This window comes from Ammospiza nelsoni, chromosome 17, assembly GCF_027579445.1.
Source record: "Ammospiza nelsoni isolate bAmmNel1 chromosome 17, bAmmNel1.pri, whole genome shotgun sequence".
Taxonomy (NCBI): domain Eukaryota; kingdom Metazoa; phylum Chordata; class Aves; order Passeriformes; family Passerellidae; genus Ammospiza; species Ammospiza nelsoni.
The window spans coordinates 14,491,728-14,515,639 of NC_080649.1; the positions used below are offsets into that span (position 1 = coordinate 14,491,728).

The window sequence follows — 23,912 nt, forward strand, 5'->3', positions numbered from 1 at the left end:
TAGATTTTCCTCTCACGGTTGGCAGAAGAGAGAAATGTCATTTTTTGATGTTTGATCCAGCCCTGGGAGGCTCTAGGGGTGAGAGGGGTCAGGTTTGACTTCTGAAAGAGTGGGAAGTATTTCTGTTTCAGTGGTTGCATATTTAGTAATGCCTCATGGAGGTGAGGCAAACTGCCAGCCCTGACACAGAAAACTGGGGTAGATTCTGTTTCTGATGGTCCACTTTTCCTGTAAAACCTTGGAAAATTAAATCTGTGCAGGACCCAGAATTTCAGACCAGAACATGAGCTCAGCACTGCTGGTTCTGCCCATCCTTCTCCTCAATGCAGAGCAAACAGGAAGCCCTAAAAGAAAGCAAACTGCTTGTTAATGTGGGAATGATGCTAGGAAATATCCCAGGTACAGCTCAAGTGCTCCAAACAGCTGCAATTTCATTGGAGTCTCACTGATCAGCTCCCCAGGTGTCTGGATCCAGGTACAGCCACCTTCCCCTGCAGCTCTGCCCAGCTGTGTGACCTCCTTATCTCAGTGGCCTCCTTATCAGAGCCTTGCTGGACAGCTGGGGATGACCAGGTGCCTCCAGGACCTGGGGAACTTCAGGAATCCCCAAAGGCTTCAGCAAATGGAGGCCCTTGGTAAGCCCAGCCTGGAGTTGGGAGGGGATCCTGAGCTGGGCTTTGGTTACCTCAGACAATTTTTCCTCCTCCCAAAGAGCCCCAAGAAGTCAAACACGAGCACAGAACCATCCTGGAGGGTCCCACTGTGTCTTTGTGCCCAAGGTGGCCTTGGGTGTTCTCCACCCTGGGCTTTTCTGCATGAAATCCTCCTGTTCTGCTCTCTGGTTTATTTTTTTTTCCCTGCTTTTGACATGTTGAACATTGTGATTATGTTGTTCTGCTTTGGAAGACTGTGTTCCTAAGGAATGGGATCTTCCACATCTCAGTGCTGGAGGCAGTGGAGGACAAGTCAGTTGCTCAAGATTTATAAGAACTCCATAATTTATTTCCAAAAGCAGGATATAAATCTTGAATTTTGAAAAAAATGCGCTTATGTCAACTGCTCTTGCTGAGGAAGAGTTGCTGAATTAAATATCCAAAAACATCTGAGCCCTTTCACCCTGTGAAGAGCTGAGAGTTTTCCATGGATTGAGGTGATCTTGGTATTGGATGGTAGAAGGTGGCGTGGGCAGAGCAGTGCTGCTCTTAAAGAATTTGCATCAAATTAAGATTGGAAAGTCATCTTCGGGGGTTTGGCACCAGAAACTGCTGGTGAGACTCACTCTGTTAGCAGCAGAGAAGGAAAGTGCGGGGATTTAGGAAAATACTGGATTTGTGTGTGTGGATCTGCTTGGGAGGAGCTTAGGACAGCTTAGCTCCCACAAATGGCAGTGTGGCCATATCCTAAGTCTTGAAGGATGCCACTTAGTCAGATACTTGTTTTTAAAGTGGGGCTCTTCCCCACAGAAATGCTGTTACCTGGCAATGGTGACTGGCAGGAGAGATCTGTGGCTGAAGGGAAGTTTGCAGCCCAAGCAGAAATGGATTAAAGCTGCAAACATTGGATTGGAAACATTGGACTGCTCTGCTTGGGTTGTTGGTTGTTTAAAGCCAATTTCCCACTACCAGCATCTCTTGCTATAATAGTCCTTGATTTCTAGAGCAGGGCTTTAAAAAGCAAGAAAAAAAGGAACAAGCAGGGCAGGAAGAGGAAAGGTAGGATGGAATTCAGCATTCCTTTGTAAATGGAAATGCTCAGTGTCCTGCAGAGCATCCACTTCCAGCTGCTCTGGAGTTGTTGGTGCTCCTGGGGGTTAATCCAGTGAGGAGAGGCTCCTGCTTGGCCCTTGGGAAAACTGCTGTGCATGGAAATGGGAATTAGCAGAAGCCTGGAGTGTTTCTGCTGGATGTCTCACATGCTCTTCTCTGCAGGAGACTGCCAGGCATGGCTTTTGTTTCTGGTTTGGGTTTTTTTCCTGAGGCAGAAATTTCAGTTTTATTAAATGTTTACTTTGTTCCTGTTCTTGAAGGTCTGGGCTTGAATCTTGATGCATTTGTTGTTGATACCATGGGTTGAAAATGTTGGGGACACAGCCATGGCATGGTCTGTGCTGTAGCAGGACTGTTCCTGAGGCTGTTACCTTGCCAGAATAAAATCATCCCAACTCCAGAGCACTCCAAAACTACAGCTGGATGCTAGACTTGATAATTTCTTTAGGATTTAAAACTGTAACTAATGATTTCCAGGAATAAAACCTAAATTGAGGAGGGGGGTGCTGTTCTTGAATCAGATTGCTGAATACTGGTATATTGGTATGTACTGGTATATTGCTTTTTACAGCGCTGGAAATTCCTTAATTTTTGGAGCTTCCTGGTCAGCAGAATGGCACCAAGGCAAAGACAGGAAGAGGTGTCAGGGGTCACAGGATCATGGAATGATTGAGGTTGGAAAAGACCTCCAGGATCATCCTGTCCAACCTGTGACCCATCCCCACCTTGTCCCCAGCCCAGAGCACTGAGTGCCACCTCCAGGATTGGGGACTCTGCCACCCACCCAAGCAGCCCATTCCAATATCTGATCACCCTTCCTGGGAAGAAATTCTTCCTGATGTCCAAGAGAAATCCCCTCAAAGTTCAGACTTCCCATGATAGGATATTTACAATTTCTAAACATCTGAAAACATCTTGACCCGACCTTGCTGTCTTTGTGAGAATTATTTATTGCCTTAAAATTCCTGAATGCCACCAAAATAAAGGAATTCTGTTGTGTTCTTGTCCTTATTGATGGAGCTGAGCAAATGGTCCTTTATGTCAAAGCTTTCAGGGCAGTGGACAAATCCTGCTGCTCCTTGTCCCCAGTGAGCAGTTTGAATTTCCAGTTATTTGCCCCATACTGGTCCTGCTCATGTTGGATTTTGGTGCATCCTGCTCATGTTGGATTTTTGTGCTGTTCTAATGCCACCCTCCTGTGTCAGAGTGGCAACGAGTTTTATTTCTTTCCTTCCATGTCCTTCCCAGGCATCAGAGGAGGCCTCCCTGCGGGCTCTGGAGAGTCTGATGACGGAGTTTTTCCACAATTGCACAACAAATGAGAGGAAACGTGAGATAGGTGAGTCCTGCCCCTCCAGGGCTGCTCCTGGTGCTGCTCCTGCCCAGCACAGGGGACTGGGGTGTTCCACACAGCTGTGCCTGCACCCAGCTGGCATCTTCCCCCTCCTGCCTAGGTGGGACAGCTTTCCATGGCTGGGGTTCCAGGGGTTCTCTGTAGATGATAAACCAGTGAGGTTCCTCTGTCCATTGTCCTGGGAGTGCTCTGCCTGGAGATGGAGCACAGCCCTCAGCATCAGGAATGCAAAGCAAAGCTGTCCCAGTTCTTGTGGAATGACAAGCAGGAAAAACAGCAATTCCCTTTGGGTGGGGTTATTAAATATGTCCTGAAAGACAGCAGATCCTGCCAGGTGCTCTGGGGGAGCTGCTGGGGATTGAAAAATGGCAGATTCCTTCTATTTCCAAACAGCCACAGGGATGCTCCAAGGGCTGGAACCCCTCAGAGCTGGGGGTGCTCACCCGGAGAGGAGAAGCTCCAGGGACACCTCAGAGCCCCTGCCAGGGCCTGAAGGGGCTCCAGGAGAGCTGCAGAGGGACTGGGGACAAGGGATGGAGGGACAGGACACAGGGAATGGCTCCCACTGCCAGAGGGCAGGGATGGATGGGATATTGGGAATTGGGAATTGTTCCCTGTGAGGGTGGGCAGGCCCTGGCACAGGGTGCCCAGAGCAGCTGTGGCTGCCCCTGGATCCCTGGCAGTGCCCAAGGCCAGGCTGGGCAGGGCTGGGAGCAGCCTGGGACAGTGGGAGGTGTCCCTGCCATGGCAGGGGTGGGGTGGGATGAACTTTAGGGTCCTTCCAACCCAAACCATTCTGGGGTTGTTCTGTTTCTACCATCTCTGGCCAGAAGTGTGATGGCATGAAAGACTTGTCCCTGAAATCCTGTAAAATAAACAGCACAAGGTTTTTGTTGTGGTTTTCTGACAATGATCTCCTGCTGTGGAAGAGGTATCCCTCATTTTCCTGCTTAAATTGCAGGAAAGAAAACAAATAATTAAACCTAAAACTTGCTCAGCCTGTAAGGCAGCCCTTGTGGCTTTTCTCTTTGTCACATTGTCACCTCCTGAGAGATGACCAAATCCTTCCTGAGTGTTCAGAGAAGTTTCTGACCCTCTGAACTTCACCAAGTCAGCAGCTCTTGGAGTTGCATTAAAAGAAGGTGGGTTTAGAACACTGATCTGAAGTGCTCCTGCTCTCACAATGACCTGAAATCCCAGCATTTGGCTTTTACAGATAAAATAACAGAGCTCATAATACAATTGCTGTGTGATTTGTTTTAATGTTCACCTCTTATCTGCTGCAGTTATTTAAGTCAAAACTGATTCGAAAATGACACATCAGTTTTGTTTTCATTAAAGCCTGTGGTTACATTGCTTTAAACACTGTAGAATGTGATTTTATTATATTTTTTGCCCTCCTCCAGGTTGAGTCATTCCCTGAACACAGGGTCTCTTCCCTGCTCACTTGCTGTGCTATCACTATACATTGTTATGGCTTTGTTTACAGCTACAGAACTTTAATGGAATATTTTACATCAAAGTCAAATTAAAACTGAAGTACATTTTCAAGTAATTTATGTACTTTTATGGTGGTTTTTTTTTTTTTTTTTTGCAGAAGAGCTTTTAAATAACTTTGCCCAGCAGATAGGAGCCTGGAGATTCTGCCTGTACTTCCTGTCCAGCACAAGGAATGATTATGTGATGATGTACAGCCTGACAGTGTTTGAGGTGAGGCCTCAGCTCCTCCACTGCTCTGCCTGGTGCAGTTTGAGCTGGCAATCGATTTTTGGGGGGAGATGTTTGTCTGAAATGGCATCCCTGGTAAGTACAGTGATGAAGGATGCTTTTATTGCTCTCTGCCAGAGAGGTTGCTTAATGGCAGGCTTAGAGTGGGAGAATGTGAATCTTTGTACATAAATTGAAGAATTCATTTCCTGGCATCTCAAAGCACAAATTACCTCCAGTTTCAGAGGCTGCTTGAGTTTCTGCACGATGCTTTTAAGGGTGTTATTGCTTTTATGTTGTTTTTATGATCAGAAATATGGGGGTGATTACCTGCTCCTGGCTCCTGCAGGCTCTGAGTGCTGAGAGGGAAGGCAAACCTGCTTTTATTTTTCTGACATTTTGTAGTTGGGGTTGCTGCTCTTGAACTGCATCCTGCAAGCTTGTGCTGGCTGGAGAGGTGAGGTCTCTCTTAGCCAGCCACATCCCACTCTTCATCTAGTGATAAAAGAGGAAAATTTGGGTTAAAAGGTTTGATATTGATCTCTGTGTCCTCTGGAATAAGCAAAAGTGTTCTGTGGACAGCACTGGTGTGTCACTGATTTCTCAGTGACCAGTGCAGATGTCCTGGGGTTTGGTCAGTGTCACTCCTCAGTCTGGGACATTTGTGTCATGTCCTTGGCTGGGTGGGCACTCTGAGCTGTGCCTCTAAATCAGAGAGATTTACAGCCTTTGCACTGGGCCACTTTTCAGATAAAATACATGTTTAGATAAAAACCCTGCTCTTAAAGCTGTGTTGTTTTTACAAATTATCCACATCATTGTTGATTTCTTCTCTTAAATTTTCATTATACTTGGTAAGGATTGCAGAAGGAGTCTGGACCCCATCTGCAAATTGAATCTGCTTTACCTTCCACTCAAAAAGGGCTGATGGGAATTATTCCTGCTCAGGGAATGTTGTCCCATTGATTTTCCTGACTAGCAAAACAAGTGCAGGGCCATGAGATGGATTCAGTGATCCTTGGGATCATCCCACCAGCTCAGGACATTTTATGGATTTTGGTTACTGAGCCTCTCCTTCCCTGGAGGGGGAAAAAGTAGCATTGAAAAACCTAATTGTGCCCAGAATAAAGAAATCCCTGTGCAAGTGCAGAGGGAGGGACCAGCTGGGAGATGAGGATCTCTCCATGGAGGAGCTTGAATTCCCAAAATGAACTGCTGCAGAGCCATGGTCTGTCCCAGTGTGCAGCTTCCCCTGCTGTCCTTGGCTGCTGGATCAGTCAGAGGGGTGTGAACACAAAGATCATTCCCAAAATTTCCCAAGGACATGGACTTCCCAAAGTGCTTAGGAAGGTAGCAGTGAATTTGGAATAAAACTCCTCCTGACATTGTTTTCACCTCCTGCTTTTTGGAAATGAAGCTGAAACATCTTCCAGGTTTATTGGGATTCTGGACTTGCATCAAGGAATCCTCAGCTGCTTGGGCCATTGTTTTCAAGCAGTACTTGTGGGTTTTCTCTGCTAGGAAACACCAAAACCAACTTCTTTGAAGAATTTCTGTGTAAATATCACACAAGGATCATTCCCAAAACTGCCCAAGGACATGGACTTCCCAAAGTGCTTAGGAAGGTAGCAGTGGGTTTGGAATAAAACTCCTCCTGACCCCCTTCCAGATGAATTGTTTTCACCTTCTGCTTTTTAGAAATGAAAACATCTTCCCAAAAGCATTTCTAGGGAGAAAGCTGCTGCTGGCAGGTGGAGGAGCAGGACAGAACACAGCAGGCATGAAAGGATGGGTGTTAAAGCTAAAACATCTTCCAGTTTTATTGGGATTCTGGACTTGCATCAAGGAACCCTCAGCTGCTTGGGCCATTGTTTTGAAGCAGTACTTGTGGATTTTCTCTGCTAGGAAACACAAAAAACAACTTCTTTGAAGAATTTCTGTATAAATATCCCTGCACTGGGAGCTGGTGTCTGTGTGCAGTGCATCCTGCTGAGGATTGCATCTCCTTTGACCATACATCTTCCAGTTTTGGATATTTGAGGTTTCTTCCAGGCTGTGACTGTGATCTCCAGCATTGTCTTTCTGCAGGCTGAGTGCTGCAGAAGGACACAGACCTTCAGCCTCCTCTCTGGGTTGTCCCAAGAGATTCAGCTCCTGGTGCTCCAGAGCCCTAAATGGGATCAGGGCAGGGAAGCAATTTGTGACTCTGCTTTCCTTTGGATTTTCTCTGGCTTTAAGTGGGCTGAAGGCTTTCTGTGCAGTGGTGCCTTGTCACTGCCTGGGCCTGCTCCAGTGACCTCCCAGCTCAGCTTCAGGAGACCTGGGTGCCATCAGAGGCCTGGAAAGCCAAACCTCCTTCCCTGATTTTCTTTTCCTGCTTCATCCAAGGCTGTGCTTCCCCCTTTAGAGGGGAAACCGTTGGTGGCCCAGGGTTAAAAGATAGAAGAAATGGTTCTGTGCCTGCCACTATAGCTTTGCTTAACCCAAAACCAGTTAAACCAGTAACTTCAGCTCCATTGTGGCACTGCCAGTCCTGGGCCATGAGTGCAGCAGCTCTGCCAGATGCTCTGTCCCTGCTTTATGATCATCCTGGAGAAGAAAAGGCTCTGAGGAGACCTCAGAGCCCCTTGCAGGGCCTAAAGGGGCTCCAGAAGAGCTGCAGAGGGACTGGGGACAAGGGATGGAGGGACAGGACACAGGGAATGGTTCCCACTGCCAGAGGGCAGGGATGGATGGGATATTGGGAATTGGGAATTGTTCCCTGTGAGGGTGGGCAGGCCCTGGCACAGGGTGCCCAGAGCAGCTGTGGCTGCCCCTGCATCCCTGGCAGTGCCCAAGGCCAGGCTGGGCAGGGCTGGGAGCAGCTGGGACAGTGGGAAGTGTCCCTGCCAAGGCAGGGCTGGGAACAGGATGATTTTTAAGGTCCCTTCCAACCCAAACCAGTCTGAGATTCAAGATTCTCTCAGTGTTTCCCTCATGTCCAAGATGGGCTCATTTGGGGTGTCCATTCCTTTTGCAGAACCTGATCAATAAGATGTGGCTGGGGGTGCCATCCCAGGACAAGATGGAGATCAGGAGCTGCCTGCCCAAGCTGCTGCTGGCCCACCACAAAACTCTGCCTTACTTCATCAGGAACAAGCTCTGCAAGGTCATCGTGGACATCGGCCGCCAGGACTGGCCCATGTTCTACCACGACTTCTTCACCAACATCCTGCAGGTGAGAGCCCTGCCATGCATGGAGCCAGCTTTTCCCTCAAAAACTTCCTTTTGTTTCCTTGAGTAGGGCTGAAGAAACCCCTGTTTCATGAAGATCAAATGGTAGATGTTGCTTTGTAAAATCTTTTTAAATTTTGTTGGAACTCTCAGCTTTTTCCGTGTTACGTTAAAAGTGTTTTTGGAGAAGGAACAACACTGTGCCACAAGTATTCACTTTGAATTTTAAATATTATGGTCTAAGTCTTGAAAATACAAGGAGTATGGGTTGTTCTTTTAACAAAACAGAAGGCAGTAAAATTATGGATGTGTCATTGATTCTGAAAGGGCAGTTTTTCATTGGGGCTAGTGCAGATTTTTCATCCAACAACCAAAGACACCCCAAAATCTCTGGTACTTCATCAATAAGGTCATGGGGTGATGGGATCCCATCCTAATGGGATGTTGTTGGGGTTTTCAGGAGGGCTCAGCTGTGAACTGGGGATCCTCACTGAATCCATGTCATTAGCTGGAATGTTGGATAAACTCAGTATCCTTACAGGGAATCCTGAGCCAGGCTGCTGCTGGAGCATCACCAGGCTGGTGCAAACCTCTTTTTGTTTGGATTATTTTGTCTCCAGTTCCCTTAAAATTGTTCCTAATTGGCTTAAAGAGGCTGAGTGTAAACTGAAGTGCTGCACAGGCTTTTTCTGCTGACATAATTACATGATTTGAATGCAGCAAAGCCCACGGCCAAGCCACAAGGCAGTTACTGAAATCCAAGTCCTTGAGTGGCAGGGGTTTATTTGTTAAGGCAAATGGATCTAGTATTAATTGCAAAATTTAAAAAAAACCTGTCTTGGCTGCAGAGCTCATCCCTGGCTGGTGTATTCTCTTTTCTGACTGTTCTGGAGTGAGACATGCTGCAGTTTTGGCCTCAGTTGTCAGTTTGACAAGAAATACTTGGGGATAACTGTGTCCATGTGGAGTTTTGCCTCTCATTTCACCTGGATGTGAATTGAAAGGCAGCCTGAGCTCTCCTGGCCTCTCTAGCACTCTGGGGTTATCTTAAGGCATTGCAGAGCTCACTTGAGGAATCTCCTTTCCTTTAAGCCTCTCCTTGTGAGCTCAGCAGTGGAGGGAAATGTTTCCATAAATTAATTTGTGTGGCAGACACATTCCTAAAATGTTCAGAGAAAGTGGAGGAAAACCAGTAATGCTGAATTCCAGGGCCTTGACAGAAGGCAGAGTAGCACAGGAGCAGAATGATTTGCTGTTAGAATTGCAGATGAGCCCTGTCTCAGGACTTTTTCTGAGATCATTTGCAGCATGTTCTTTGTTCTTCAGCATTAAATTGTATCCCAGTACTCTGAGTAGTCTCTAAACCTTTTACTGAGCCTCTGGAGGGGTGGAGAAGAAAGGTAAATTGGGATATTGTATTGTCATTGTGAGGAGCCAGTAATTCTCCATAAAGTACTGCTTCCTCAGAGGTTTAAAATTTGTTTAGCCTGACTGAGGTACCAGTGCCTGGTATTGCTAAAACTCCCTGGCTTTGTCAGAAAATATCCAGAGAGATGATTTTCAGTCCCTTCACAATTTACCAGCAGGTTGGATGTTTCACTGAGTTCTTTGCCATCTACTCCTGTGTCTGGGACTTCCTTTTCAAAAGCCAAGATGCAGAGCTCTTAGATGGGCTATTTTCTCCCCAAATATTTAACCAAACTGTTTTCAGCAGTGTTAACTCAGCCTGGCTCGCCTTTGGAGGGTCAGGAGCAAAGTCAGCCTGTATTGCAGAGCCTGTATTATGGCTTCAAGGATTACTTGTAGCAATTGGGATTGGCTTTGGACTTTTCTCTCCCAGAGGGAGCAGTGCATAAATCACTTTGGATGTCTCTGGGCAGCAGTGGAGAGCAGAGCTGTCCTTCAGGAAACAAAACTTTGTCCCACTTGAAGAAGTCTTTAATAACCCCATGGCTGATGAAGGCACAAGTCAGCTTTTTGTCCAGTCCTGTTCCAGCATCGAGCAGAAATTACTGTCTTAGGGGGATATTGTAACAAGGTGCAGGAATGATGCATCTGACTCCATGTTCTGAGATGGTTAATTTATTGTACTATTTTATAGTAAAGAATACTATAGTAAAAAATACAGAAAGGATACTTACAGAATGCTAAAAAGATAATGATGAAAACTTGTGACTTGTTCCCGAGCCCTGACACAGCTTGGCCCTGATTGGCCAAAGAGTGAAAACAACTCACAATCAGAATGCCATCAGGCAGTCACCTTTGGGTAAACAATCTCCAAACACATTCTAGATGAGCAAAACACAGGAGAAGCAAATGAGATAAGAATTGTTTCCCTTTTCTCCGAGGCCTCTCTCACTGCCTTTCAGCTTCCCAGGAGAAAAACTCTGGGCAAAGGAATATTTTCAGAGAATGTGAATGCCACAGGGAGAAATGCAATTTCCAGCTTGAGATCCAGTGCAGGTGCAAGGGGAGCTCAGATCCCTCAGGTGCCATCTGCTCCTGGCTGCAGCCTTTGGGCCATGTGGGAAGGGGACATTTTTGGGGACCCTGCTGCGCTGAGGTGATGCTGGGCAGGAGATGCAGCAAGCAGAAGGGACAGGCTGTTCTGTGACCCTGCTGGGACACAGAATGTGTGCAATGACATTATGAAAGCTCTCCTGAAACCCCAGGGATTCCCACGGGGCTCGAGCTGTTGCGACATCAGAGATTCAGTCTGGGGAAGTCGAACTGGAGAGCCCTGAGTGGTGAAGCTGTTGTAAACTGGGAGTAGCGTTGCTAATCCCTGTCTGTCAGTGCATGTTGTCATCACACTGCTCTCATCCCTGTGCTCCTCAGCTGATCCAGTCTCCTGTGACCACTCCCCTGGGGCTGATCATGCTGAAAACCACGTCGGAGGAGCTGGCGTGTCCCCGCGAGGACCTGAGCGTGGCCCGCAAGGAGGAGCTGCGCAAGCTGCTCCTGGAGCAGGTGCAGACCGTGCTGGGGCTCCTCACAGGTACATGGCTCTGGTTGTCCTGCTTCAGGGCACGTTTTGGACAGAACTTTTAAAGGGGAAAGCAGATTTAATTGGTTTTTTTTTTCAACCAGTTCGGAAGAGAGTACTTTCTTGGAGAAAAGTGGAAAAAACTTGTTTATTAAACAATAAAACTTCAACAGTATTAAACAATAAAATTCTTTGCTGCTCTAAAAGAGATGACGGACTCAGAAAGTCCCTTCCCTGGGTTGCAGCTTGGATAATTCAGTTTCTTATCAATCTTTCTGGTGCTGGAAATGTTGCAGCCTGGTGCGCCACAGGTGCGAGCTGCTGGTGCTCTTTTGAGTGCTCAGTTCAGAGTAAGTTTAAACAGGTTTAAATAAAAAGGAAAAAAGACCTTACAGTCTAGAGAACTTCTTTGCTTTAGTTAGTTAAAACTGACTAAAACAAAGGAGAGCTCTCTTATCAGTCCCTCCAGTGCTGGAAATGCCAGACCCAGCTATGGGCACAGGTGTGAGCTGCTGGTGCTCTTCTGGTGTTCAGTTCAGGGTAGGGTTAAACAGGTTTAAAGAAAAGGGAAAAAAAAATTTAGTTTAGTTAGTTAAAACTAACTAAAACAAAGGAGAGCTCTGTCCTGCTGTCTGTCCATCTGCAGACAGCACAGTCCAGGAGCAGAAATGTGAAGGAGTAAGTGCAGTGTCTGAAAACAAACTGCTCCTTCTTTTTCTTCACTTTCTGGAACAAGTCCTAAAGGTGTAAAACTTATTATTCAGCATAAATAGAACAAGATGACTGGGGATAAAAGCTTCATATAGTCAACTCAGACATTGTCACACCTTGTGGCACTGAGCTGGCTGTCCCCTCAGCACCCACAGCTGGGCTGCCACTCCTGGGGTGACGAGGGCTTTGGTGTTGAGATGACTTAGAGGTGTTAGTCTCTTTTTTTCAGTTTTGAGACTGAAGAAGGAGACAGAATTTTTTTGTTCTTGTTTTTAGGGTTATTTGCTCTTATTTAATACATTGGTTTTTTTTGACTTGTTGAGATCTGTTTAGCACATTGGTTCATGGCACTGACCTCCCTCAGGGTGGTGTTGTCTTTTTATACTAAAAACTACCTGTACATTATTTACAATAATTTTCTAATACTTATCACTTATGTTAGTTTGTTTTTACTCTAAACTAATTTTAAAGTGTTACTATTACAGCAGAAGATGGAGGCTAAGAAGAAGGAGAAAGACAGAACACATTTACATTTTTTTATCTTGTTTTTTGAACTCTCATTCTAAAACCTCTAAATTCCTACATTTTCACTTTGTGATAAATTCACTAACATTGTACTCCAACTCTTGTGGCTTGTAACTTTTCATACAAAGTTGGTAATTGTTTTTATGGGTTAAAATCAAAGGCACAGGTGTTTTTGACTCTGTGCCAGGGTCTCAAATCCTCACGGGAGTTTCCTGGGTTCTGACACTAGGGGTGTGTGGAGCACAATGGGGGTGATGCAGTGGCTGCTGCTGCACTGTGAGCACTCAGCTCTGCCCTGCAGCACTTGGGCCAATTTAATATGAACCAATTCATGCAGCACAGCAGCTGCTGAGCTCCCTCCATGGAGAGGATGGGGATTGTCTCCTCTTAGTGAGCCCAAAGCTGTTGTGGAGTGGTTCTGTCCCTCCCAAAACACTTGAGCTGTGTTCTGCCAGAGTTCTCCTGCAGTCTGTGCTGTGTTTGTTGGATCAGTGTGGATCTTTGAGAAGGCATTTCTGAAAGTTCTCTCTTTGGCCAGGTATTTTGGAGAGCATCTGGGATAAGCACAGTGCTACTGCTGCCACTCCACCACCGTCCCCGACCTCAGGAGAAAGTGGTAAGGAAAAGCTACAAGATGGTATTTCCATGTACTTAAACCTGCAGTGTCAGGCACAGATTGCTTCCTTTACTGTCTAACCTCTTCTAATAACCTTCTCCCAGAGCTTTTCACCAACAAATTCCTGATTGGAAAGAAAAACTCTACACAAAGAGACAAATTGCACTGTGGGGACACCCCACTGCAAATGTCATTAAAATGTGCCCACAGAGATGCTTGTTGTGCTCAGATGGCAGAAACCTCCCTGAAGTTTCAGTGCAAAATGCTCTAATGACAGTGAGTTAAAATCATGGAATTGTTAAGGTTGGAAGAGCCCTCTAAGGTCATCAAGTCCAGCTCTTATTCCAGCACTGCCAAGGCCACCACTAACCCATGTCCCCAGCTGCCACATATGGAAGGCTTTTAAATCCTATCAGGGATTGTGACCCCCCACTCCCTGGATAGCTGTGCCAGGGCCTGACCACCCTTCTATGAAGAGATTTTCCCAATATCCAACCTAAACCTCCTCTGGCACAATTTGAGGCCATTTCCCTTTGTCCTGTCCCTGTTCCCTGGAGCAGAGCCCAACCCCCCTGGCTGTCCCCTCCTGTCAGGAGCTGTGCAGAGCCACAAGGTCCCCCCTGAGCCTCCTTTTCTCCAGACTGAGCCCCTTCCCAGCTCCCTCAGCCCCTCCTGGTGCTCCAGCCCCTTCCCAGCTCTGTTCCCTTCTCTGGACACGCTCCAGCCCCTCAGTGTTGGGAGTAGCCCAGATCTGGACACAGGACAGGAGGTGCCTCAGCACAGGGGACAGTCCCTGAGTCCCTGCCCTGGTCCTGCTGCCACCCCAGTGCTGGTCCAGGCCAGGTGCCTTTGCCCTCTTGCCCACCTGGGCACACTTTTCCTGTGAAAAACTTTGCAGCCCCTCTGCCCCAAGGCTGTGGCCTTGCATGGGGTTGGCATTGTCCCCTGAATTCCTGCTGGTGACAGTCCTTGAACTCCAGCTGCTGGCACATGAAAGCCAGTGGAACAAAACTGAGTCCTACCTGGGGAAAAGGAAGATAAAGGTAGCCAAGTCTCTGTGAAATGGAACAGGGTGCCCAGAGAAGCTGTGGCTGTCCTGGACCCCTGGAAGTGTCCAAGGCCAGGCTTGGGGCAGCCTGGGACAGTGGAAGGTGTCCCTGCCATGGCAGGGGTGGCACTGGACGGGTTTTAATGTCCCTTCCAACCCAAATCATTCTGTGATTATGAAAGTTTTCTATCTATTCCTGTGAGACCTTTGTGTGAGTGCTTATCTGATGTTAACCCATTGACATCTCTACTTCTTAGTTACCTCTGAAATGGAGAACACATTTTTGTGTCCTTGTCCTTGGCACACATTTCCTTGTCCCTGGGACCTTGAGCAGTTCCCTGGGAGCTGCAGATCACTTCCTTGTGGCCAGATTGCAGCAGGCAGCTCCAGCCTGCTGCCTCTGATAAGCCTTTGGCAGTGTTTTGCTTAGTGCTAAAGCTTTCACATTGAAGTTTGAGCAGCATTTTGAGTGCTCCTTTCCTGTAGAGGAGCTTAAGATATTTCTGTATTTATATACAGACCACAAACTTTAATGGGAAGAAATATTCCTTTGGTTGGCAGGGGGAAAGTGGATTTTGCTGTAGCTGGGAAGAGTTTGGACAGGAAATATTTACAGAAAAGATCAAAGCTTCTGGTGTCAATTGTTAAGAATGGTGCTGGGGGAGGGAATTGGTGGGACAGATTCTGGGCTGGCTGTCATGGAAGCCTGTTGGAGATGTCCCTCAGTCCCCTGGGGATTGCTGAGGCAGCTTTCATCCACCTGTGTGCTCCCCTCGTGACTGGGGATCAGATTTCCCAAACTGGAAGTTGGCTGCACTTCTGTGCTGGCCTTTTCCTTTCTCCCCTCTCAGGGAAAACAAACAAACTTTTCACACAATGTTTTCTTGGGATAATTGCTAAGAACCAGGACCACACAAGCTGTGCCTTTAAAGTTTCATTTTGCCTGTGCAAACTTGTTTGTGTGAAACTCTCTGTTTTATTGTGCTGTGCTGTCTTCGCTGTGTCCATGTTAAAATTGGTTGTGCTTCCACTTCTTGAAGTCACAGAATCACTAAGGCTGGAAAAGACTCTGAGACTGAGTCCAACCATTAACCAGCACTGCCAGAGCCACCACTAAACCATGTCCTCAAGTGCCACATCCCCATGGCTTTTGGACATTTTCAGACATGATGATTCCACCATTTCCAAAGGGAACACCAGGTGCTTCCCTCTGATCCATTCTTGCTCATTTTGTGTTCCCTGAGACTCAATTCTGGTGACTCTTGAATGTTTTCTTTGCTTAAGTGAGGCCACCACTTTACTCTTTCCATTCAGGTGAGATTAAAGGTGTTCCAAGAGGCAGAACGAGCTCCTGAGTCCCCATAAATGTTTAGTACCTTCCATCAGAGCCCAGCTCTCTTTAGGAACTTGGAAAACCTCTGCTTCCTATTTTTCATTTGCACAGGGAAGTGGAGTGAAATGGTTACTTGCAAGTCTTGCATGAGTTTTAAATAGCACTTGAAGACAACATTAAATTCATTTCTTATATCACTTAAGCAAAGCAACTCTGATAATGTCCCAAGCAGGACAACATTTGAGTTATTGCCATGGTGTAGGATTTACTCAGCAAGAGTCTCAGCCTGCAGATGTTGTCTTTGCATGATTTATAGCACATTTCCTGATGAATCCCTTCCTCAGGAATATTCCCTCACCTGTGGCAAACAAATGAGCAGCAGGAACATTTGTGGCAGAGGCAGTCACTGGGAGTTTCCTGCTTTGGCATGAATGCAGCTGATGCTGTGAATTTGTCACCTGTTTGCAAAGCCACTGGAAATCCCTGAACCCCAGAGCTTCAGTGATTTAACTGTGTGCAGAGCACTTGAACCAGCTGCTGTGAGTTACAGGAGTGTAATTGAGACTTTCTGCTGTGGATGGATTAAAATATGAGAATCTTTAATTCTCATTGATTTTTGTGGAGTTGGCTGCACTGAATGTTTAAAAGAATAACAATAGTTGGGGTTGGAAGGGACCTTAAAGATCATCCCTGCCATGGCAGGGACACCTCCCACTGTCCCAGGCTGCTCCCAGCCCTGCCCAGCCTGGCCTTGGGCACTGCCAGGGATCCAGGGGCAGCCACAGCTGCTCTGGGCACCCTGTGCCAGGGCCTGCCCACCCTCACAGGGAACAATTCCCAATTCCCAATATCCCATCCATCCCTGCCCTCTGGCAGTGGGAGCCATTCCCTGTGTCCTGTCCCTCCATCCCTTGTCCCCAGTCCCTCTCCAGCTCTCCTGGAGCCCCTTCAGGCCCTGGCAGGGGCTCTGAGGTGTCCCTGGAGCACCCCCAGCTCTGCCAGCCTGGCTCCAGAGGGGCTCCAGCCCTTGGGGTGTCTCCGTGGGCTCCCCTGGACTCTCTCCAGCAGCTCCAGGCCCTGCTACTCTTTTGGGGTCTTACCTGAGGGGGCAGAATCCCCCCCTTCCCTGCTGCCCATAGCAGGGCTCAGCCCAGCCCAGGGGGGTTTCTGGGTGCTCCCAGCCAGGGCAGGTCCAGCTCTCACCCCCCACCACCTCAAATCCTTCCCCAGGGCTGCTCTGAGTCTGTTCCCTGCCCAGCCTGGGTTTGTGTTGGGGATTGCCCCAGCCCTGGTGCACTTGGCCTGGTTGAGCTTCAGGGGCTCTGTAAAAGCAGGATATGAGCTGTACAGATGTGTCCAGTTGGGGATGTCTCCCCTCAGGGGGTTCCGTGCTCAGATTGAAGGGCAGGATTGTCTTGCTCAGCCAGAGCCACGTGATGCCTTCAGTTTCTGGAGCACAGGAGAAAGAAGCAATGATAAGGCTTGGCAGGGAATTTTGAATTCAGTGATGTAAGACATCAATCTTGGTGAAAAATGAGGACTAAGAAGGGATGTGTTCATCACTCAGGCTCTTGTGTACATTGGAAGTAGCTCAGTAAATCATAGCTGTTATTTTGGCACTGCTGGTGTCAGGATGTTTCACTTCCATAAAAAATCACTCAGATTCTCCAAGAACTTCAGATTCTGTAGCACAGCAAGTGCCAGATTTTTAAAGATGAAGTACTCAAGGAAGAGAAGTGTGTTGAACAACTTGGGGAAGGTGAAGAGTTTTGCAGCAGGTGGAAGCCTGGAGGTTGTGGGCAGCATCTGGCTGGGGCTGGCCCTTGGGTCCCAAAAACTTTTGAAGAAGCAAAGGCCACCAGGGATTAAGGAGTGTCTGGGTTGTTGGTGGCTTTGTTAGAGGTGGCACATGAAAGGTGAGGGGGGGAGTTCAGCCTGGGCTAGGCAGGATTAACTTCAGAGCTTCTCCACATCATTCTGCAGAGTATTCACAGCAGCAGGAGTAATTCCCTGCTGTGCTGCTCTGTGGAACTGATGCCTGAAGCAGCTGGAACAGGCTAAACAGAGTTAAGAGGAATAAAGAGGATATTTATTAAAGAGCCTTCAAAGGCCACACCCTGGCAGTACCAGAGCCACAGCTGTGGCTGTGACTGGATGGCTCCAAGATCGAAGCAAAAGAGGGCTTGGCCCCAAGATCTCACATTTTTGTAAATTTTGATCCATTTGCATATTTGACCTAAATGTCCAATTAGCCCCAGCTCATGCAGTCCCATCCTTCTTGGTTTTCTCTCTTCAGTCCACATTGTTGGTGTTCTTGGGCCTGAGATTTGCCTCATTTGTCCTTGGTCCCCAGCTAGAGAAGGAATTGTTGTGTCTCCCTACCTTGTAAAGAGAGATCGCCATCCCCTGATATTAAACCCTGGCCCACACACCAAAGCAGCACAAAATCAAGAAAAAATAAAAAGCTAAACCTGAGGTATCAGAACTAAGGCCCATCTGCACCCCGAGTGGTGGCTGCAGTTCTGCTTTCAGTATCAGTAGGTGCAGAGGAGCAGTGAAGGCTCTATTGAAGGGCACTAAAGGTGATGGAGGGGTTTGAGTGGCTTCCCTGTAAGTGACAACAGAAGCAAAACCTTCTTTCTGTCAAGGAAGCTGGGCAGGAGCTGTGTTAGAAGCCTACTGACACAGAGAAAGTGAAAGCAGGGATTATTTCTGTTTCCTGTTTGGGTGGAAAGTGAAACTAGCAGCTGGCATACCCCAAACAAAGCATCTTCGTGGTGAAACTGTGGAACTCTGTCACGAGATAATGCAAATATTAACTTCTGTGGCTTCAGTTGGAGGCTGGAGGCAGTTGTGGGAGATAAATCCTGAGGCTGTGTCAGATTTTTCAGACTCCACCTTTCTTGGGCAGCCTTTGTCATGTGGTTGGGAGGCTGAGGGCTGTGATCTGTGCCTGCCATGGCATTTGGTCCCTGAGAAGAGGTTCTGGCCTGAATGAACTTTTTGGGGACATCACCACAAGTGTCACAGGCCAGGAGAAGCCTCTGTGATATTCAGTGTAACAGAGATGTGCCAAGCTTACATCAAGGATGCTCAGCCTTGTGAGGGGATAGAATTTTATAATAAATTCCTAAAATACAGCCCATGGCCTTGCATTTCCTGAAATACCATGAGAGCCCTGCCTGGTGAGGCCAGAGGGGCTGTGTGAGGCTAATTCCCAAACAGAAATCACCAGTTCCTCTCAGCCAAATAACCCACTGAATCACAGGGTGTGCTGAGGTGCAAGGGATCCACAAGGATGCCTGGGCTGGGCAGCTGGGGGTTCATGCTGACACCCCTCTGTGGTATTCACAGGCTCTCTGAACAGTGAGAGAAGCAGAGAAAAGAATGATCAAAACAATTCTCTCATTTGCTGCTCCTGTGTTTTTAAACATGTGGAATATATTGGAAGATTATTTACCTGAAGGTATTGCTTGGTAGGATTCTGGTGATGCTGTTTTGATTCATTGACCAATTAGATTTACATGTGTGTGTTGGGACTGTCAGCAGACAGCCACAAGTTTTTCAGTAGTTAGAAGTAAGTATGATGTAGTGTAGTTATAATATAATATAATATCACATAATCACAGAATGATGAGGTTGGAAGAGACCTCTAAGGTCATTGAGTCCAACCTATGCCCTAACACCTCAACTACAGCACCAAGTGCCATGTCCAGTCTTTTTTAAAGACATCCAGAGATGGTGATTCTACCACCTCCCTGGGAAGGGCATTCCAGCACTTTATTATTCTCTCTGTGAAAAAATTTTTCCTAATATCCAACCTGTACCTTCCCTGATGTAGCTTGAGACTGTGTCCTCTGGTTCTGTCAGAGACCAACCCCACCTGTGTGCAGCCTCCCTTCAGGAAGGTGCAGAGAGCAATGAGGTCACCCTGAGCCTCCTCTTCTCCAGGCTGAACAACCCCAGCTCCTTCAAACATTCCTCACAGGGTTTGTGTTCCCAGCCCCTCACCAGCCTCGTTGCCTCCTCTGGATGTGCTCAAGCATCTCAACGATGTTCTAAATTGAGGGGCCCAGAACTGGACACAGTATTCAAGATGGGGTGTCACCAGTGTTGAGTACAGGGGCAGAATGACCTCCCTGCTCCTGCTGGCCACACCATTCCTCATGCAGGCCAGGAGCCATTGGCCTTCATGGCCACCAAGGCACACTGATGGCTCATATTCAACTGGCTGTCACCAGCAGCCCCAGGTCCCTTTCCACCTGACCCCTGTCAAGACACACTGTCCCCAGCTTGTAGAACATTCAACATTCCAAAGCCTTAGAGTCAGATCTCAATAATCTCCTGCCTCAGGGATTGCCTGCTTTCACTGTACCCCTACTTTCACTGTACCCCTACTTTCACTGTACCCCTACTTTTACTGTACCCCTACTTTTACTGTACCTCTCTCCCCAGGTGACCTCTTGAGTAGCCTCTTGCAGAGCCCCAGCGCGGCCAAACTGCTGAACCAGCCCATCCCCATCCTGGACACAGACAGTGAATACATCTGCTCCCTGGCTCTGGAGTGCCTGGCTCACCTCTTCAGCTGGATCCCTCTGTCCACGAGCATCACCCCGTCCCTGCTGACCACCATCTTCCACTTTGCGCGCTTCGGCTGCGACACGCGCGCGCGCAAGATGTCCTCGGTGAACGGCAGCAGCCCCAGCGCGCTGCTGGGCCAGGAGCGGGGCCGCCTGGGCGTGCTGGCCATGGCCTGCATCAACGAGCTCATGTCCAAGAACTGTGTGCCCATGGAGTTTGAGGAGTACCTGCTGCGCATGTTCCAGCAGACCTTCTACCTCCTGCAGAAGATCACCCGGGAGAACAACGCGCACACGGTGAAGAGCCGCCTGGAGGAGCTGGATGAGAGGTAGGAGCAGCCTTGTGCTGCCTCTGAAGGGCTGGGGGGTTGGTTTGGGGTGCTGCATGCTGTGTCTGATGGCTTTTCTTTCAGAGCACTGAGCCAGGGCAGCCAGGCAAGAGAGGTAGGTGTGCCCAGGTAAGGGCTGGGTGCCGAGGGAACTGCTGGCCCAGGTTTGTGTCCCCTGCTGTCCCTTCCCTCCCCTGTCCCCGTTCGTTGCTGTTTGACTGCAGGTCTGAGGTGGCACCAGATCTGAAGCTGTTGTCACAGAGCACAGAAGAGGCTCAGTGAGATAAAGGCACTGCAGTGTCCCCTGTGTCCCCTCTGGTCAGTATCTGCCACTCTGCCCAAAGTGGGGACACATCCTGTGAGTCATGACCTGGGAGAAGACAGCAGAAGCTTCCTACCCTTCACAGAGCCATGGCCATTTCTGATTCTTTTTTATTTATTTTAAAATTTATTTTTAAATAGCACCAAACACAGCTTGGGGAGCTCTGTTCAGTGGTGAATGGCTTATATGAAACTCTGACCCACACACCAAAGCAGCACAAAATCAAAAAAAAAAAAAAAAAAAAAAAGAAAAAAAATAAAAAGTAAAAACCCAAGGTTTAGAACTAAGAACTAGAACTACAACTTTGAACTAAGGCTTATCTGCGTCCTGAGTGGTGGTTGGCTGCAGTTCTGCTCTCCACAGCCTCAGCTGGAGGCAGCAGGGAAGCAGCAGCACCTTGGGAAGCTGTGTATTCTTTTTCCAGGGTGTTGCTGCCACCTTTTGTTCCCTGGGACAGCTCCACTCTCTTATGTCAGATATTCCTTCTTGTAGGGACAAAGTGAGACTCCTCCTGCTGTTGTGTGGAGTGGCTGAGCCTGGGTGTTGGCAGGGTGGTGCCTTGGTGCTGCCTCTTGTCACAGGGCTGCTGGCAGTGGCAGAGAGGTTGTAACTGTGTGAAAGTGATGAGTGTCTTACTATGGGTACACAAGGATGGGAATAAATTTCCACTCAGAAGAAAAAAAAACATTTCGGAAAAAAGCTGTGGGTTTATTTGTAGAGAGGACTTGCACATTTCTGCTGCAGAATTCTCTTTTTTCATGTCCTTAGATAAAGGCATAACTTTGGGGTGGTAAATCCAGACTCACAGGGAATTCTGCTGCTCATTTTCTGCTGGCTCTGACTTGTGTCACTCTCTGCCTAGAAATGAGACATGTGGGGATGGGACACCTTTGCCTGCAAGGCACAGAGCCAGGAGTTCCCTTCTGGATTTGAGAAAAGCTCTCCTGGACACCCACAATCCCCTCTTTAACTGTTCTTTCTTTTATGGACGCTACAAGCAGCCTTTGGGGCCAGCCTTCAGTGAGGGTGTGGGGCTGTGCTGGCCTGGGCAGAGGTGGTGCTGTCATTCCTCAGAGCTGTTACCCACAGGGACTGCTGGGGTCTGGGGCTGGGAGAATCCTTTATTCATTGCTGAGGTCTGAAATGGGGATGGAACCAAGAGGTTCTGGAGACTGGAAAAGTCCAGCTGGCTTCAGGGGGACTGGAGCTTTCTTTTCTCCTTGTCTTTGTGGAAAAGGCCATGAGGATTTTCCTGTTGTCACTTAAGGGCACAGCTGTACTTTTTGTGTCCAAAATTGAAGGACTCAGTGCATGGAAGTGTCATCCTGGCTTGGACTAACAAAATCCTGAAGGAAAGGGGCACTGAAGAAACCCCCTTCAGTAGAGGGGTGTGCTCAGAACCTGCAGGTCCTGGAGTCCTTCCTTGCCTTCCTCTTGTGCTGCTGGTTATTTTTGTTCTGTTAAAAATCAGTCTGAACACTTTGGACACTCCAGGAAAGAGTAAGTTCAGGTTGCCTTTTGCTTCATTTGTGTTTGGCTTTGAAGATCCCAAAAGATGGGAACTGGCTGGTAAGGATCCAGGCAATGGCTCAGTGGTTAGAGAAGAGGGCTGGGGGCCAAGGAAGAATTTCACTGGTCTCAGGTCAGAGCCTGTTTAGAAAATAAAAATTAAAAGGATGGAGATGTTTGAGTTTCTTTTTTTAAATTCTTTTTGCCCCCTGGCTTTGATTTTTGAAGTGTTTGATCTGTGCTCAGGTGTGCTCAGTGATCTCCTGTGATGTAAGCAGTGCCAAATAAAGAAGGAACTTGATCTTTTTTGCATGTTCAAAGCAGTGTGTGCTTTTGAAGGCTCACAACAGCCCCCAGTGCTGCAGCTCTGTCATCTGGCAGTGCTGCTGGTCATGAGGGAGTTCTTGTTAGATTGAGTGGGGATTCCCAAAAATCCCCAAATCCCCAGAGTTTGCAGCAGTGCAGAGCAGGCAGTAGAGTAAAACCAGGCTGCTCATGCCTGTCTGAAACTCTGCTGAGCCCAGCTTTTTATTTAAAATACAAACTTGAAATAGTTTCATGCATTTCAGAGCTCTGGGCATGAGGGAGGGCTGGCACTGCCTGTGTGTGGTGCTGCCATCCCTCCTGGGGCTGTGGAGTGTTTAATCCTTGCTGCACAGATGGATCTGGAGCTGAAGTTCCTGCTGTGCAGGGTGTGTTTGTTCCACAATAAAAGCTCACCCCACTGAGGGCTTTGCTGGTTTTCCCCCAAGAACTCTCCCTGCTGCACTGAGGTGGTGCCCTTGATGCAGTCCCTGAAGATTTGGTGGCAGATTCCTTTTGGGAACTACACTTTGCACATTCCCTGAGGAGCCCCATGCTTTACAGGAAGGTTTCTCTTCCATTTCCCAGTTCAGGCCCAGCTCAGAAACTCTTGGATGGCTGATCTCCACTGCAGGAGGAATTTTCCTTTCCAGCTTTCAGCTTCCTGGCTCTCCTACCCCCTCCTGTAATTGTAACTCCTGTGTTGCTGATTCCTGCATTAACTTCCTGCTTCCAGCTGAATTCCTCAGGGCTGCAGTTCATTTCACTAATCCTGTCTCCATCACTACAATGACCTTTGCTAGCAAATTATTTCTGCAGGGTGGAGGGGGTTGTGTTCATTGGCAGGCCTGGTTGAACTCAATATTTATCTGAATATTAAAGTTGCTTTTGACTAGATTGTCTTTTCTGCTGTTTCAGGTGTTAATGGAGTGAAGGGTTGCCCATCCTGTAGGTAATTGTTGCAGGGCTTTATATTTAATTGTTCTACTGATGGTTAATTGTAACTTTGCTTTGAATGAGAAGATTTTGAGTGGCTTTTACTACTATTTCAATGCAGTTGCTTTCCCTTGGGGCACCTTGGCTGTTTTTTCTCAGTGTTTTCTCCTTTCCCTTGCAGCTACATTGAGAAGTTCACAGATTTCCTCCGGCTCTTTGTGAGCGTCCACCTGCGAAGGATCGAGTCCTACTCCCAGTTCCCTGTGGTTGAATTCCTGGCCCTGCTGTTCAAATACACTTTTCATCAGGTACAGCCCCACATCCTCATTTTTCCCAATCTGTTCTGTTATCCAGGGCCAGCTTTTTTGTCCCAGTAAACCCAAAAAAAGAGAATTTAACTGGTCTTACTGGCAGTCCCCAGTGGTGCTGGGGATTTGGAGATTGCTTCATGTGCTCTTGGATTTAGAGGTCACAGGTTGCAACAACAACTGTCTGATGTTTAACTTTGCATCTGCTTTAATTTTTTTCTAGTCTTTGCGATGGACAATGTGTGGAAAAGTCTTTCAGACTTGCTTGGTTTGTGTTTGGGGATTTTGTTCTTTGTCCTCAATCTGTGGCTTTCTTGTAGCTTTTAGTTTTTGTATTAAAGCCCCCAGGCCTTGTGGCTTTAGGTT

General features: G+C 47.7%; 1 protein-coding gene across 2 annotated transcripts in view; it reads left to right on the forward strand.

Annotated features, from left to right (window-relative positions):
* XPO6 (exportin 6) overlaps positions 1-23,912 on the forward strand; it is a 64,337-nt gene that overhangs the window by 12,691 nt on the left and 27,734 nt on the right. For both annotated transcript variants that reach the window (XM_059484223.1, XM_059484224.1), the window contains exons 2-8: positions 3,015-3,105; positions 4,718-4,830; positions 7,847-8,044; positions 10,879-11,038; positions 12,801-12,878; positions 19,715-20,168; positions 23,420-23,546. In XM_059484223.1, the coding sequence (XP_059340206.1) occupies positions 3,015-3,105; positions 4,718-4,830; positions 7,847-8,044; positions 10,879-11,038; positions 12,801-12,878; positions 19,715-20,168; positions 23,420-23,546 (1,221 nt within the window). The remainder of the gene's footprint in view (positions 1-3,014; positions 3,106-4,717; positions 4,831-7,846; positions 8,045-10,878; positions 11,039-12,800; positions 12,879-19,714; positions 20,169-23,419; positions 23,547-23,912) is intronic.